Source organism: Lathamus discolor, chromosome 4, assembly GCF_037157495.1.
Source record: "Lathamus discolor isolate bLatDis1 chromosome 4, bLatDis1.hap1, whole genome shotgun sequence".
NCBI lineage: Eukaryota > Metazoa > Chordata > Aves > Psittaciformes > Psittacidae > Lathamus > Lathamus discolor.
Window position 1 is genome coordinate 30889999 of NC_088887.1, and position 18311 is coordinate 30908309.

An 18311-nucleotide genomic window follows, 5' to 3' on the forward strand; every position below is an offset into this window, starting at 1 on the left:
AAAACCAACCACACCTTTTTACTTAAATGGACTTTCTCTTAAAGTATATATTTTAAGGTTTATTTTAAAAGACCTAAATTCTTAAGCACCATTTGAACAATCTAGAAAGAAATGTCTGTAAACTCCAGGTGTTTCTTCTTCACATACAGACATACAACAAAGAAAACAGTACAAAATGGTATATGTCATTTGTCTGTCCATATGACTGACTGGGGACATTAAGATCATCCCATATTTACTGAAGAATGTTTCCATTTTGGAGATAATGAGTGTAATGACTTAATTCTTAGTTGTATCACACGTATCTCACTCCAGTTAAGAAACTGTTATTTCTACACTGTCAGTGGCATGAACCAGGCTATATGGGGCATCCCTGTTCTAGGCTTATACTGTTTTTAGCTCTATGATTGTTTAAATTCAAAGGGTGAAACACGCTGTTGATTACCCAGGACAAATACAATAAAACAACTGGCTGAAGAGCGGTACTACCAGGAAAATACAACGGTATCTGTACATATCACAGTTCAGTAATTTGCAAGACAAAACCAACTTTCAGAAGCAGCTGTTCAGTCTGTGAATAAGACTCAAGGAAATACTAGCCTGCAATAACAAGCGACCAAAGTCAGTCCCTTTTAGTCTGGACACAATAAATATTCGCCGTATTTTTACCTTAGTTTTAAAGGCATGGTATATACTTTGATTCTTCAAATAATTTTTTTTTTAAATTTCTTGAATATTGTTATTAAATAAATATTCTGGATTTTTCCACAAACTGAAATGCATAGGACCTGATCCTGCAAAGCTGCCAAGAAGACGTGCATCCCCAACTTTACAGACCCAACTATCACTCTTCCTTAACTATGTGCAGCACAGAGTCCAAGTGAAATGTGCCTGTCTGTTCTTCCAATGTTAGCATTTCAGAGCAAAAGTTGGTGCAGACTCAAGGACAGTGAAACAAGCATTGACTATGCACAGCTTCCAGGAGTCCCCTTTGTAAACTAGGGATCCCCCGAGCACACAGGCACTCCAGTCAAGAAACTTGCTGGCTATGGCAAATGAACTCAATGTTTTAGAGAACAGTTCATTAAAGAACCTTCCTGTCTCGCCTTACACACTGACCTGATTTTTTTTCTACTGCAATACAAATACCACTTACACATTTTCACAGAAATTTCTCAAAAGATGCACAGCCCTTGGGAGAGAAAGAAGACTAAATACAAACACCCTTGTTCATTAGTAAGTTTATTGATGATAATTTTACAATGTACTAATCAGTATACACTGGCAGTAAAAATGGAACTGTTACTAATATACTTCATGGCTAAAAAATACTTTATTGTCAAAACTTGTGTTTTGAGCTTATTGAAGCATAGGCAGGCAGATACGCTTCATATTAGGTGAAAATGAGTTACTCCTACATGCTTGTCACTGTAGCTTAACTCAGATTTGGGAGAATAAGAACACGGATGAGAGAGCCACCAAAAAGTGTGCTCCTTCCTTGGTCGGTCTTGCTGAGATTGCTTACAAAGATGGTAGTTAAAACTTGTCTAGATTTATACATAGTATCAACATCAGTTTATTAATGTAAACTAGTGAGGCCTTTAGGTCCATTTTACACCACTTATTTGCATTTCAAATATTTCAAATATCTACCTGGATTGTTTCAGGAAAGCTATAGCCCGATAACCAATGTCCTTTCTATAAATGGCACCCTTGAAGTGTATGGCTGCTACTCCCTTGTTGGCTTCTTGCAGTGCTGTCATTAGATCCTCTTTAATAGCAGTTACTGTAAGGACTCTTCCTCCACTAGTCACCACTCTGCCGTCCTTCAGGGCTGTGCCTGCATGGAACACCTCCAGTCCTAGTTGCTTAGCCTTAGAAAGTCCTGCAGTGGTTGTTTAAGAAAATAGAAGCAGGAAAATAAATTTATTAGAATATCCTCTATTAAATTACAAATTAATAGATATTCAGCACTTACTGACTATGTCTAGAAACCACAACTGAATTCAGTGTGATCATGTTGGAAAATAGGAATAAATTTGTAAAACCTACATTTTGTGGAGAGACAGGTCTGCTACTTGTATGCTCAGAGACAAAGAAAGAGGTATTTAGCTGTGACATCTGCATACAACATCTAATTCCAGCTCGATTTTATATTTCACTGACATACAAAACACAGAACATATCGACATCATTACATAAGAATCAGTCATCAGTCCAGAACTACTTTATTGTAACACATACGAAAGAAATGCTAGAGAACCTAGTAATATAGTGTAGAGAATCGAAAATATGATGGGTGCATTAACAATAAATGTCGATGTGTGAAAACTCAGTCATCTTTTCCTGAACCATAGCCACAAGACCTATAGTTTCTATGTGCCTGTGTTACACTGATTCATCTTCATCCAGCAAAAGAGAGAATGGAGAGAGAGCAGAAGAGAAGTCAGACTTCTGCAGTTTCTCCTGCTATATTTACCTGTTATTTCCAAACCCTTGGGGTATGTTCCTGGATACCCTTCGCTAGCCATGACCACTGTCACAGCTGCACTGTGTTCAAACCATACTGGCATGGAACTAGACAACTTTTTATTGATAACTGCTTGCATGACTTCATACAAATCACTTTTCAATAGTGGAAGAATTACCTACAAAAATAGAGATCAGCAAATTCAAGAAAACAATAGAAATTGTTACATTTTCTCTCACCAACCTTTTAAAAATACTAATGAAACTGTAAAAATAACTTTGTTTGTATAGTGTATTTACACACATATATACACGATGTGCATAATCTGTGTACCTTTAAAAATACTATTCCTTGAAGGTAATTTCAGAGAGTAAAGATCTGCTACATACAGAGGAGAAAAATTAGACAACAAAAAACCCTATTTGCTCTGAAGAATTGTAACGAAGTGGTTTGTTCTACTTATTAACAGGGAGTGTGGAAAAGAAGTGTTAACTTCTAATAAAGTAAAAAAAGAATTCAAGTCCATTCCAGAAAAGATATGGAAGTGCTGAGTTTCACTCAAGCTTAACCTTGTAAAGCCCATCTTTGAGCATAACCTGCTGAGATCTCTGGAATGGAACAATTTCATAACAGACCTTCTGTCTTGAGTAAACAAACCAAATACTTTAAATCTCAATCGGCTAACTGTTCATCTGAAAGTCAGGTAAGAATAATAGTAGATGCCAACAGACTTTTCTGCTCCCATAATGCCAAACTGTATCTACCTGCACAATAACTCACCTGACATTCTGGGTCACCAAATCTGCAGTTAAACTCAAGAACTTTAGGTCCATCTTTGGTAAGCATTAACCCAGCATAAAGCACACCTAAAATAAAAAATTATATAATAAGCCATCTAAGCAACTGCATAGGTTATACGTTTCGTATTTGTAATAGCATTAAAAAGAACAACACCTGTGCTTATTTAAAGGTAGGATGTTGACACTTGAGAAGTGTTAAAAAGAAATCAGGCAGAAACAGTTGTGGTTACAATTTTAAGGCTTATTTTCAAATGTTTTCCTCTCTGCTCTTCCTTACTTGATGATTATCCACCATTAATAAAAATTGTATCCATTGATTTCAATGGTCACTAAATCAAGCCACTGATACCAAACCCAGTTTCCAAATAAATCAAAGTTATTTTCCTTAACTTACAGGGTGAGTTAGGCCTATGAAGAGGACAAAGTGAAAAAAAAAAAAGTCTTTCTCCCCATGATTAAAACCCCCAAACTTTTGTACATACCAAAATAGGGGACACCTTCTTTCCTCATGCCATCAACAGTTTTTTGAAGAACAGTATCTCTTATTTTCTGCAGTAAATCTTTAGAAATCTAATAAAATAGGATTAGAAAACAGTGTTTGTAAAAAAGGGAGTGCATGATTTTTCCTCCTCCGATGGCTAGTGTCTTTAAGAAACAAGCAGAATACTTGGTGTCCTGCTTACTCCAAAGTGTTTCATACTAGCTTGTTATAGAAAACTAGTATTTCTTTCTCTCTCCTCAGACAACATCATTAAAACAACCATTTGCATTTCTTCAGACACTTTTCCATGCTTAGATCTATATGTGTACACAATTGGCCTGGCTTCACTGGAACAAACCATTTGCACAGATTGGAATTTATATAAGATGCCCCAAAGACAAATCAGCTGGAAAGTACAATGATCAATGAGCACATTTTATTCACTAAACAAAATTAATAGTTTTATAGAATAATAACCCCCCCCTTTTTTTTAAATAACCACCCCCCCAAAAAAAAAAAAAATCACTGGCCATGACGTAGGTTAAGGGAAAACAAAGTAAGTCCTTTTGCAAATAGAAGTTCCTTGCCAAACTACCTTAAACCACAACGAAAATTCATCATTGGCTTAGTTCAGCACAAGATAAAAATGTGGTTTCAAGTACCTGGTTCAGTATTTCATAACATTAAAAAAAAAAAAAATATCAAAATATAAAGTTGCAGAAATAACATATCCACCTTTCCACTTCCTCCTGTTCATCATGTGGAACCGAAAATTCCCACATGCTTTCCATGCCAGAGCTGTAGCACAGCTGTAGAGGAGCATCTCCTTATCAATACATTTTTACCTGAGGTGCTGGGGAATAAGCTCCCATCCCTCCAGTATTAGGGCCTTCATCTCCATCCATTAATCTCTTGTGGTCCTGGGCTGGAGGCATGGAAGCAATTGTGATGCCATCAGTGAAACATAAGCACTAGATAACAAGGAGAATAATTAAAACTTCAGTGTATGATTAAAATTAAAGCACAAAAAGTACAGGTATATTTGATTTTCAGTGTTGCAATAGATATTTAAGAGTATAAATTCTGTCTCCCTGATAAAACCAACTATATTCTGAATGTTTCCCTTTCCCCTCAGGAAGAAGTGCCTCATTTTTTACTACCTTGCTATGAAAATTACCTTTAATATAACACATAAAAATGACAACATAACATCAGTACTAAAATAAAATACTAAAAAGGTTAAAAAAACGTTTAAAATATTCATGATGGAAGCTATTTCCTCCCTCACCTTCCTCCCCTCCCTGCCCTGGAAGGAAGGCATTACATTCCTTTCAAGATTTCCTGTTCCTTGATAAAACTATTTAATTTTGAATTATTTATAAATCACTTATATAGCAGATGCTTTTACCCTCCTTATATTCATAATAACAAGCCTGCTGGAATCTTCTGAACCTCAGTGATGATCTTCACTGACTGGACTACTGCTAGCTGTACTCACAAACATTTTAGAATGCTAATTAAAAGAAAACAAACAAGGACTTCCCTACATAACCTGAAAATGCCCAAATATTTATATATGAAAACCTGTAACAATTTTTGGAAGGTGAATTATTTTGACAGCCAAAGTAAGCAGCATGTTTTTCATATTTCTGTCAGTTATCACAGAAAAAATCCCCTTTAAACTGCATGCTTATATTATTGTATTAATTTACAGGAAGTATTTTAAGGACTAATTAAGAGTTATATATTTTCCACCACAGAATGAAGATCTGGATAACCCCTTAGTTCCTAAACAGGTCGAGCCAACCAGGAAGGAGTAAGGATGCCTTGCACATCTGATTTCTTCATATAGGGCAGCAAAACAGACTATGCAAAGATTGGCAACAGTTGGAGATGATTGCTTGCTTTATAAATACCACCACCTTCAAGATGAATGTTCACAACACCCAGCACAAGTCAATTCCAGCTCCAAGAGCTGGGAACCTGAGCTGGTACTTGGCTGTTGTACTTTATGGGAAGCAGGTGTCAAGTTGCTCTGACACCTCAAAACACAGGCTCTAAATTCTCCTTTTCTCTTTCACACTCCACTAGTCACATCAGCTATACTTTTTTAAACAAATGAGCTGAATTAGTTTAAAATGAAGGAAATGTCCGTTCTGCATATGTAGAGTAAATCAACATTGTCAAAACATTCAACAGCCTTTGGTTCTGGGTCCCTTGTCCCCAGATGCACTTCCACATCGCAGTATCTAGGCCAATGAAACACATTAAAAAGGGTCCAGAAGGCGCCTGTCTTGAGCTGATTGTTCCCTTGCTCAAAAGGAGTTTACGGCTCCCTCATCATGCAGTTCAACATATTTCCTTCATCAGCAAAGCTGATTAAATGAAGACACCATGCTCCTTGGCTCCCAATCACTCCTTGCCTTGCTCTGCACTGTGCCATCCTGTTACTTATACTGATTCAAACGGCACTGGCCTTTAAACCAGAACACAGAAAACATATAAGGTGATGGTGTTGATTTTGAAAAATGATCCTTAGATTGCAGCTTCACTAAGAGGTAACTAGTACAACTGAATCAAAGGCAAACTCTAGTGAAGAGGCAGCAGTGTGGAAGGGAAGGGACATCTTATGCTGTCTTTGCTGTCAGAAATACTAACAGAACTGCATGCTCAATGACACTCAAAATTTTTAAGGTTTGCTATTTTTTTTCCATGTGGCAAGAGTTGATTACTGTTTGAGTTATCTTTATTTCATTTTTTCAGCAGACTGCAGGATGTTTGGTTATTAACACAGCTGTCTTTAATTAACATAATTAAATTTATAAACAGATAAGTGGTTTTAAGTAATAAAATCCTACACATCCCTGTTGTAGGTACTTACACAATATTTCCTAAATAGTTTAGAACAGGTATAATCAAAATGTTATAGTGAGATGCACACTTACAGAAACTTCTTCTCCTTCAAGAAGTTCTTCAACAACAACAGTTTCCCCAGCTGTGCCAAAAGTCTTATCCTACAGTAAAACAAAAATCTCTTAAATTTTGTTTTTTGTTGTTTTAAAATATTCAAAATGTAACAAGAAGAAATATTTCTGCTACAGCAAGAAAGATGCAGCACAGTTTTAAGACTATTAATCCATTCTCCACCCTGGTTATGTCAAAAATGGTAAAATCTTTGCTCCTCTTTTCTGTTTATTCCTAAATAAATGCAGATTTTATGTGTCAATGTTTTTAAATTACAGATGGTATTTATGACTTACTGAGCAATTCCTCATGCTCTAACATCTAAAGCTTTTACCCACTATACTGAGACTAATAGCAATGACTATCAAGTCTATAATCTGAACTTTTAATTTACAAGAAAGTGCCATTCTATGGAATACATTGGAAGAGGGCAATATTTTCATATTTCAATACGATGTTGAAACACTGACTGCGTATTCAGGCAATTAAAAACAACCAGCCCACACTGACAAGGTCATTTTGGGGATCTGTAAGACTCTCTGACATACTTTCCAATTTTTTTCTAGACATTGAGCCATTTGTTAAGATGTATATTTGTCCAATAACCATACACACACAACAAAATGTGAGTGCAGACTCTATCTGTATTCTGACTCTTGAAATACAAGCGTCAAATAACATCTATAAATCAGGATAGCTCCACTGCATTACAAGACGCTGTGCTGCTGACACCATCTGAGGACCTGACCTGTATGCATCTTATTTTCCACCTCTATATTCCTAGCTCTTCAGATAAAATTGCTTCGTTTTGCATCTCTTCAGATTTTGATGGTCCTAATGTATTTGTTAAATATTGTACCTAAATGTATACTTTGCTTGAAATAATTCCACCGGAATTTCACTACACACTTAAGTACTGTGTGACTGGAGTCCTAAAGCTGCTGCTTGTCATGACCCAGGTCAATTACAGATTTAGTGTTACAGCACTCTAGTACCAGTTTGATAGCAGCAGTCTCAAATGGTACAGGCAATCCATACGGAAGTGTGGGTTTTATTTAAGAATTATTCTATTTTAGCTTGAACTATGCCTAAAAGAGTACCCCGCCTCAAGCAATAAATATGACAAAGCTTCCTAGCTGTCCATATAACGGGTAAAAAATTTGATGCCTATTAGCCAAGTTCCTATTACACAGAAATAAAGAATATCTCTGAGATTCTGAGATGGTTAATAACTTATTTTGTGTCAGAATTCCTCCAGTTAGTGCATGATATTTCTACTAACCTGCATGATTTCAGTAACAGCTTTGCATGCTTCTTCCTTGTTTGAAGCCACAATTACCCCTTTGCCAGCTGCCAGGCCACTAGCTTTTACAACTAAAGCAGGGAAGTTTGCACTACAAAGACACAGAAGAGAGATTTAACATAAACACTCTGTATTGCAAATATATTGTGTTGACATTTTGAACATTTCAAATAGACGAAAAATCAAAATACTTACACGTTTTCATAGCAAGCATTTTACCTTATTGAGTAACACATAGATAAACACTAGGCTTCTCTCATTATGCTATGCCTGTGAGGGATTTCTGCTTCCTGTTTTTTTCTCCACCACTGAATTTCATTACTGTTGCTTTCCTTTTAATAATTTACTGCTGTATCATTTTTGGGTCACCTGAATTGTATTCTGAAGAGTAGAACAGCATTTGCTGAGAAAGTCTCTAATGCAGAATTTATATTTGTGGAAAAAAGGTACAAAGAAGGCAGAACAAATGACTACAAGACTTCAAGCTGGGTTTCCACTGTAGACAATTTGGAAAAAAAGAAAAAAAGAAAAAAACTTGTCCTATATTCTCCTGTAAACTGAACACTGAATTTTATTTTCATTTAGAGCAGTAAATAAGAACCATTTAATTATCACTGCAATGTGATAGTGTTGCTGTCCTTTAAAACCTTTACAGATGTTCCATCACAGCCAAAAGTACTGACATATTAGTAATCATTTGATTGTTTGCTCTGGATACCTAGCACACTGCTGTAAAAAGAACTATTTCTAAAATTAAAAGAATTTTACCTGTTAATAAAGCTACATGCTGCTTTGGGATCAGTAAAAGATTTCCATCTTGCAGTTGGGATCTCGTGACGATCCAAAAAGTTTTTGGTAAAGCTCTTACTGGACTCCAGCTGAGCTGCCTTTGCTGTTGGACCAAAACACCTTACTCCAGCTGCTGTCAAGTCATCAACAATCCCTAAAAAGTACAACACATGAAAGTTTCATAAATCACCATATGAATTGAATGATTTCTCCCTGTCCTTCTACTTATCACTTAACTCAGCTACAACTCATCCTGAACATCTGCTAGTTTTAGATAATCTTTATCTACATGTCCTATTTTGCTTATCATAAATTTTGGACATTCTGTTTTGCTTACAATAAATATTGTATAAGGTTATAAGGTCCTAGAACTACATCAGCTATGGTCATTTATCTTTTACAAGGATGACCACAAAGCAGAACTAAACTTACTTACTTCTAATAGATTACATTTCATCCTGTTTTCTCTATTTCATCAGGTAGTCCAAGTCTTGCAGACACACTGATTCATTTGAACAAGTATATCACGAATAATAAGCCATATATACCTATACAGTGCCTATTTTAGATGCATTCTTCACTATAATCAGAAGCAGGCAACCCTGCAATATCTGGGGCTAAGAAGCTGCTGCATTTGGTAAGAGATGAATCTCCCCTTGTTTTATCATAGCTTTTAGTTAAAAAGTTCACGTTAGTATTTTGTGAAGATGACAATTGTTGATTGTGTGAAATGTTAAAACAGAAAAACTGTCAGCATGTTTACAAATGTTGTGGTTTTGTGCTTGTTTTTTTATTTTGGTTTGGTTTTCTTTTCAGGTCTGAAATTATTATCATTATTTGAAGAAATGAAAACTTCACCAGAAAATCAAAACTCTAGTTAAGTTTCCTATATGGAAATACTTTTGATACCTCCCCTAATAATTCCAAGCACTTATAAAGAAACTGAATATTTAAGGATATTTTAAGTATTATATTCTTCACAGAACACCCTTCAGAAATTCATTTTCATCACACCACAACCCTGAACTTCAGGGAAACTGACACAGAGAATCTGTTTCCATTCCTACTGAAGACACTGAGATACTGCAGTGGTGCACAGAAGACAGGGACTTAAATTTACTTTTCTTCCTAAATTATGAAGGCTATGTTTTTTTAGCTTGCTTTCTCTTACCAGCAGCAAGAGGAACCTCTGGACCAACCACAACCAGCTTGATATCCTGATCTCTGCAGAACTGGGCAAGTGCAGCATGATTGCTGACTGAAATGGCTGTCAAAAATACAAAAGAGTGGTAAGACTGGATTCATTACTGCTGCTTAGCACTTATATTATCAACACCTGAAGCAGCACTTTCATCAGTCTCACATTCTTGAATGACAGGTCATTATGCATCTGGGAGAGTGAGGTATGCACTAATATATAGACTTACATGCAAGGGTTAGATCAAAATAAACTCTCAAGCGCCCAAACAAACGCTGTGGTTTGAAATGCATTGTCAACCCACTTTGCTCCTGAAGGTGAAAACACAATTTTGGGTTCCCCTACACTGCCATAAATCTCTAAGAACATCTTGTTTGCCAGCACAAGAGGTGTTGTGAAGGATTCAAGTGAAAATAACTCACATATTTTTTTCAGCCGGTCTCCTTCCTGAGTAGGGTCACCATGAAGCTTTACACATGTCCATGCCAGTACAGCATAACAGACAGGTACAAGTGGCTAGTGGTGGGATTGCAACTACTTTCTTTTCTTTTTTCCTTCTTTCTGTAGTGCCATGTTAAACTGACACCACTGAAACAAAGGGGAATCTCAACACTTTTTTATTACATTAGGCTAAACTTAATAAGGGCAGGTGCTGTAATTATGGGTAAGGCTATCTGGTCTTAGGTTTTCATGAACATTATTTTTCCATAAACAAACATTTAATATGACAATTCTTGGAATACCAAAAACTGTGTAAACAAAGGGAAAAGCTTGCACAAAAGACAATAATGACAAGTGTCATGATAAAAAATTTACGCAAAGGCAATGCAATTCTACTGCTTTTATCAAGAATAAACAAAGCCAAAGTCTACAGAGGATGGGAATACAAACCCAGAACAGCCAAACCAGCAGTGAGCGAAGCCTGGTGTGTATTGGCTGACCCTGCAGGGAGGAGACTAACACATCAGCGCACAAAGCTGGCAAAGGGAGCATCGTACAGCAGAGCACAAACCCTCCTTGCAGCTGGACTACCTTCCTTTTAAGTTGTCTGTGATGTCCTGTTAGTGACTGTACTGCCAAGCATGCCAGGAGCTGACGGTCTCTTCCAGCTAGTTTCCAGGGAAGTGGTAAGAAACAAAAGCAGTGGCAGTGATAGAGCTGCTTCTGCTGGACAAACAGACACAATTTTGTGTCAGTGCCCACTGTGCTCCTGCCATCCTGTATGACTAAATTGCCTGCTTCCACAAGGGAAGCAGCTATTTCTGCCTAAGAGATGGTATAAAAACAACTACCTGAAACCCACACTGTGGTTGTAGATTTACCCTATTTGGGTGGAATGGGGGAAACAACAGACTGAACACCGAGAAAAATTACCTCATTGATAGCTATTTCAGCTATATTGTTCCACCAATATTTGTATGTAAGGAGAAGTGAAGGCCTTTGACTTCCTTGTGCAACTTATATCAGTTGACTTCTGGCTCACAAGGGAGCAAAACCAAAGGCATTAATATGCTTGGCTTTAAAGTACTGATTAACATAAAGGTCAATATTGTATTTCGGTCCCATGAGGGTGTTGTGAAAGCAGCTGGAGAACAGCAGATCCCGACCAAAGAGAGTGGGAGCTCTGGTGGGCAACTGAAGAGGGATGATCCCTGTTCCCTACGAGATTAATCCATGTGAAGGGAAGAAGGGAAAAGAAAGAGCCTGTACAGTGATTGCACTTTACATTCCACATTGTCTTGCCTTAGGTCTGATCTAATAGTGAATATGGCATAAGATTTACATGATGTGGAAATGTCCTAGTAACAAACAAAAAGGAATAAATCACATTGTTAATACGTAATTTTAACTTTCCCCCAAACACCGTTTTCCTCAGGATGCGAACTGAAAGGGGATATTTTTGTAGCTGTGTTTCATATCTCAGACCAACAGCTAAATATTCCTTTTGAAATAAACAGAAGGACCTCGGACCAAGGTTTTCAAAGCTAGAGCTTAAAGCTAAAAGAGTGTAAGTTGTACTGAGAGCTATAATGTGATTGAAGGAGGTGTCAGGATGCTGAAATCCATTCACAGACACACATACATCTATCTCTGGATTCAGCAAGCCCTTTTGTACACTTTTGGCACCAAAACTGCCATGCTAATTATATATAAATTAAATATAAAACTATATTTAGCCACTCAACCTAAATCTGTCTTTACTGTCAGAAACGATTACTAACTCAAATTAACCATGAAAACTTCTTTTATTTAGATACAAGCAAGTTTGAAAATTTTAAGTTTATAATTTTAAGCTCGCATTTACGTATTTCGGAAATCATCTGAGAACCAAAGCTGCAATGCTAACTAAAGGCAATCTCATGAGCCATGAGAGGAGGATGAACTTTTCAGAGACAAATCTTCATTGTCCCAAAAAAACCCCAGAAACAATGGTAGCAGTTTCACAGACATTGTTGCCCAGGCTCACACAATCTAATAGACTCACATGCTTCTGCAAAGCTGTTCTCCATTCTCTCCCCCGAGTTAAAATCTAGACCCCGATGACAGGACTAAAATGCCTGAGCAGATAAGACAAATTGTTTCCTTAAAAACAAATAAGTCAAACTCTTCACAAATTCTAGATTCTGCCTGCCTCCTGGTTGGCTGAGGATTTCTCTCCCAAAAAACATGTGAACCCTAGCCTAGAAGAAAAGGTTTGAGTAAAAGATTTTTGGACCTGGCTCAAGCATTACTATACACATGCTCAGGTATTTTTCACTGTTGAGAGTGCAGTGTTTTTTATAGACTAACAATGTGAGAGAAAAACACAGCAGTTTTTAAAAGACACCACTTGAGAAAAAATACTGCATTAACATTCCGCAGGCCAAGCAGACTGGCAGTGACTCCACTTATCACAAGGGTAAAGATTTTTGTTTGAATTACTGGGATGCGAAGGAAACGTATGACTTTCCTGTGAGGATCTTCCTTGGACCCGCTCCTCAGAAGCCAAATAGAACAAAAAACTTATGATACTGTGACTAGTCAAAGGAATTAAGGACAAAGTTATTTACGCAGCCTGTAATTAAGTATTCCAATGTATGTGGAAATAAATATAATTACCTGCTGTACAACAATCTGACAGGATTCATGTTTCCACATGAGGTGGTAACAAACAAAATACTTTACTTACACACAAATATGAATGCATAAAATTAATGTATATAATTCATGTTCACATGCATACTGTGCTAATTGTAATTAAGTATGTTATCACACATTTTAAAGTGGAAACTTAAGTTGGTTGTTTAAAGTACCTAATTCAGGTTCTATTATATAAAGGACACAAGACAGGAATCTGAGTAATTACGCTGGGTTTTGTACTGATTCACTCTGTGCCTCCAGGCAAGCACCTTAGACCTGTATTTTTTTAAATGCAGCACACAATTTTGGATGCTCAATTTGAAATACCTTAAGCTTGATTTCTCAAAACTATTAACTATGAATAATCTCAAATACAGCCAGTCAGAGCTTAACATATTAAGCTAGAAGATCAAAACAAGCAGCCAGTACAAAGACAGAAACATCTGAAAATAACCTTGACTTCTTAAGGTCACCAAGACAAAGGAATGAACAACTTCCTATGGTGGAACATTTCAGGCAAGAAAGTATTCTCATCAAAGACTGTAGGGATCACAGGGCTTCAATGCACTTGAGAATATAGTTGTGTATTTAGTACTTTAGGTGCTGATGTTTGCTTCAGGCACTTTTCAGCTGTTCACCGACTGCAGTGTGTACCAAGAGAAACCACCAACCACCACCACTTCTCTGTTAGGCTGCTGGGAGTTGGGAACCACAGCAGCTATCTATCCTGAGCTGTATTGGAGAAACGTGCATCTTACAGATGGGAGTTTTAGCTGCATCCTCCACCCTGAAACCTAAAGGATTAGATATCACAACTGAGATAATATAATTAATTATTTCTTAACTGCATCTATATGTTCTATTTCACGTGCCCAAAACATTAAAAGATAGTAATAATCTTTTCACATCAACAGCTGTGATTTCAGATCTATGACAAGAACAACCTACCAGTTGAGTTATCAAATTTAAAAGTGGTATTCCGGGGGGTTTTACCTGAATTTGAAATTTTTCCACTGTCAGCTGTTCCTGCATTTCCTGGAGCAACAAACACATGTTTTACATGTGGAGACTGAGCCAACTTCCAGGCCAGCGCATGCTCTCTCCCTCCACTGCCAATCACAAGCACTTGATCAGCCATTAGTCTGCATAAAACCAGAACACAAGCAAAACAGACAGAATCAGCCGCGTGAGGTTAGGAAAGCAAAAGCTACCCAGACCACAGGTTTTAAGTGCTGGATGCAACGCAGTTCACAACAGATACAAACGTCACTTTGTTTCGGGCAACTGTATTTCTATAAAGCTTTTGTTGATCAAAAAAAAAAAAAAAAGGGAGAGAGAGATATGTATATGAAAATAGATAACTGACTTAATCAGACGTGATACAAATTAAATATCAAAGACTGAACTGCTCCACAACACAGAATTAACCTGCAGAGCAATCCATCTTGGGTTTGCCTTTAGTCAGATTGGCAACTGCTACAAGTTATACAGAAGTCTGTGATACAGGAAAAACACGAGTGGCCGGACCTATAGAAATTCCTGGTGAATCCAAGTCTGCAAAGGGCAAAGCCCTTCTGATGAACTAACTGTATGAACACAGTACTACAGTGTTTAGAGCTGAATGGGAAATCAGCTTCCAGCTCTGGCTTTCCTGAGAACAACCACAAGGCAAACAATAGGGAAGACCAGGTGACATTAACAAAGAAGATTCCTCAGAGGAGGTACTGCAGGTCATCCACTCCTCTCTCCCATTCCACTGAGTTTTAGGAAAACACATTAATGCTGTCTTGGCCTGAATAAAGCAAGTGTTTGAATGAAGGCTGTAACTTCATTACAATTTTAAACTGTCCAAAACCTTTTCAGCAGTTTGGAAACAAAATGGTCACAAAAATGAAATTAACTCTCTCAGTTTTGCCTTCCCTATGTCATCTGTATATGTACATGTAACTTACACGTATTGTACTGATGTCAATATTACAATTTTTTCTTTGAACAGTTTTGAAAGTTAGCCTTTGCTTTCTAAGATATATTTATTTCTATGTGTATTCTTTACATATTTACTGATGTACGCCACCTCAGGACTGCTATCCTGACAATGACACCACACAGCTAGCAAGGAAGCAGGAGAATTTGCTTACACTGAAAAAAACCCACAGGAATTCAGAAAATCCTAAATAAATGAATAAAGTATAAAATTTATAAAATATGTTCATACGTCTTTATTTGGAGCTCATAGAAAAGCAAGGGCTAACCTCCTAAACTACTCAAAGAATAAGCTGTTAAGAGTCACATTTGTCCAATCATACTTAAATTACATACACAAACGATGCCACCGCACTGGTTAAAGTGAGAGTTTTATTCATAGAAGTCAAATGCTCCCCAAAGAAGTTATTCAGCGGAGCCGAAAGCAAGCAGCTACAAGTTGGCAGGTGGCCCTAAGCCCAAGTGCAGCATGCACTCACTACTTGAAAAAAAAATGCCAAACAATCTAAAATCTTTAAACCTTAACTTAGGCAAAATAACAATCTAAACCTATTTAAACCTATTTTTAAAATGGCTTAAGCATTTTAAGTAATGAGAATAAACAAAATCAGTTCAGTGTTGAAAATGGCACAATTTATTCAAAGGGTTTTGCCTGGCCAGTGAAGGGGTGTGATGTGTCCCTCCCCTGTAGGAATCACTTCCCATTCATCAGGAGGAGGAATGCAACCCAGATAAAAGTCTTAGTCAAAAGGAACAACCAGTCTCCCTGTTGTAATCCCAGCACACGTAATGCGCAACCCTTGGTCATCCCTGTGCCTTTTCCATTAAGCAGCTGGTCGTTGACCTGCACTTGCCAATGTGTACAGTGCCTCCCTAGGCAAGCTCAGAAAAAAACCCTGACACACACCATAGCTTGAATACACAGAGGTGACAGCTCCATTTCCAAAAGCAGTGAAAAGTCAGGTCTCCTCTCCAGTCCCCTCCTTTGAGGGAGGACAAGAGAGGATGACTAGAACAAAAAAAGCACATCTTAAAAGAAAAGGAAAAAAAAATACAAAACCACCAAACAACAGATTTCTAAGACAAAAGCAAAAAGACATGATAGAAAGCAGATTTTTAGCCAAATGATAAGGTAGTGATATGTGCCTCTCCCTCATCTCAGCGGCTACAGCTTGACTTGAATAGAGCTGCTCTGATAGCTCTGACCCTGAAGAAACCTGCCTTTCCTGAGGATATGGACTATGGAGGAAACAACTCCTGCTCTGAGGGCACTATGCAGCGTATATGGTGAGCCTGAATTTTAAATCCAAGCCCAATGTAAGAAACTTTAGATGGGAAGAACCCACATGTGTTATTCACTATGAACTAAGTACAGTGGAGTTAAACTTTAATTGCAGGTTCAGGCTGGAGGAGATCAATAACTTTCTAATCAACAGTGTGCAACATGTATATCTTGTCAAAAAGTCGCAGAGATGCTTTAGTTGCAAAACTCCAGAATTATTTACAATAAAACCAATAAAACAAACAAACAAAAAACTATGGGGTAAAAATTATCAGTTATGATATACATACTTGGGAACGAAGTTATGCTAAGCCTCTTTGGTATTAGAATTCAAGCAAAAAGAGAAGATGAAAGAGTAAGGGATTAGCTACAACAAAGGGATGACTTAGATAAAGGCAAAATAAGTAACCTAGGGCAGAAGAATTCAATCTAAAAGAATAAACATTTATCATGTAGCAGGTAGCTATCTCCTACACTAAAGTTAAGCTAAACAAGCATGTTTCCAGTGCTGCCCAGAGACAGTCATCATTAAATAGTAATTTTTAAGGCAAATTTTATCAGTAAGTTGAACTATACACATTATCTAATTTTCTTACAATTACCTCAAAACTGCATGCAGAGATTTGAATCTAAACAGAGAATACACTTACCCTACCCTACGTGCTGCCAGTCAGAGGAAAGTAGTGCTCAAGAGTTCAGATGTGCAAAAAGAAAGGAGATAAGCAGCCTCTGGTTCAAAAGTAGTACCCCTGTCCCAGTACTACCGCCCCACTGACGACACCGCAACTAGCCAATGAACGGGAAAGACCAGCCATTCCAGCTGGGAAGAGGGGACAGAAACTTGCATACAGATAGATGGTCTAGGAGTGAAGAGCAAAACCTTTGCAGAGCAGAAGCAGCACAGCCTGTTGTTTCTAAACATGCAAAATGAATTCTGTTCCATCCCAGGTATTTTTTGCAGTTAAAATCTATTTGCTACTCAGATTGTAAACATTCTCTTTTTATCTAAAAATGAGGCTATGCATAAAAATGAGGCTATATATAGTCCTATGAATATCAAGAGCAAGAAACAACAAGGTGCATGATGCACTTTCATGCTCTGCTAAGCCTACTGCTTAAAACTAGTAGGACAGGTGTGAAGATCCAGTGACACTGTTGCCAGCTAAATTAACTCACCATGCTGGCAACTCAGTCAAAGAACCACTTCCTTTTTTCCCCTGAAGTAACATATTGTAATACTACTTTCAGCTAAAAAAAATAAAATTAATAATATACAGCATGAAGTTTTATATGGGAGCAAGTAAAATGAACAACCATATGTTCAAATAAAATGCAACCAATTTTTAACATAGTGTGAGTAAAAATTAAGTTTCAGCCATTTGTTTTGAGAGTCAGTGTTATTTGTGCATCCCACAGGTGGTATCCTAGCAACTTTTATTTAGGGATGTAGCTTGAAAAGAACTTCTGGTGGCAATCCCAGTTTAGGAGGCTCAAATCTAGCAGTAGCAGCCTTTTTTTGCACTGACATAGAAAAATGTCATGTAGGCCCTCTGCTGCCCAGCAAGATCTTGCATTAAAAACTGAAATTCCAAGAGGCAACATTTCCTTTTATTTTGTCACTAATACAAGAGTCAAAAATCTGTTCTCAAAAGACTTAAAGCCATTCACAAGCTAGATATTTCTTCTGTGAGGATTATCACACACTCGGGTTTTTTGGAAACAATCTGTGAAATCCTTAAAAATTCCAGAACATGGAGCATAATTTCCTCAGCAACCATTGTCTGCTATTGTAAAGAAGGAAGAATGAACTTGTACGAAGTAAGCACATGAAAGCAAAACCAAGCTGATTACTCCATGTATCCAAGTGGAGATGACATGAGGATAGAGTGAAGACAAATCAATTTCCAGAGTACTGAGTCAG

The 18311-nt window shown here is 37.3% G+C and overlaps 1 protein-coding gene across 3 annotated transcripts in view; it reads right to left on the minus strand.

Moving 5' to 3' along the window:
• GART (phosphoribosylglycinamide formyltransferase, phosphoribosylglycinamide synthetase, phosphoribosylaminoimidazole synthetase) overlaps positions 1-18311 on the minus strand; it is a 37984-nt gene that overhangs the window by 15816 nt on the left and 3857 nt on the right. For 2 of the 3 annotated variants that reach the window (XM_065676856.1, XM_065676857.1), the window contains 10 exons: positions 14119-14267; positions 9979-10074; positions 8787-8961; positions 7998-8109; positions 6697-6765; positions 4597-4722; positions 3753-3840; positions 3251-3336; positions 2480-2648; positions 1654-1885 (listed from right to left, as the gene is read on the minus strand). In XM_065676856.1, coding sequence (XP_065532928.1) covers positions 1654-1885; positions 2480-2648; positions 3251-3336; positions 3753-3840; positions 4597-4722; positions 6697-6765; positions 7998-8109; positions 8787-8961; positions 9979-10074; positions 14119-14263 — 1298 coding nt within the window. In that variant the 5' untranslated portion in view covers positions 14264-14267. Of the gene's footprint in view, positions 1-1653; positions 1886-2479; positions 2649-3250; positions 3337-3752; positions 3841-4596; positions 4723-6696; positions 6766-7997; positions 8110-8786; positions 8962-9978; positions 10075-14118; positions 14268-17040; positions 17144-18311 lie in introns of those variants that run through there. The other variant, XM_065676855.1, reaches the window with a different exon arrangement.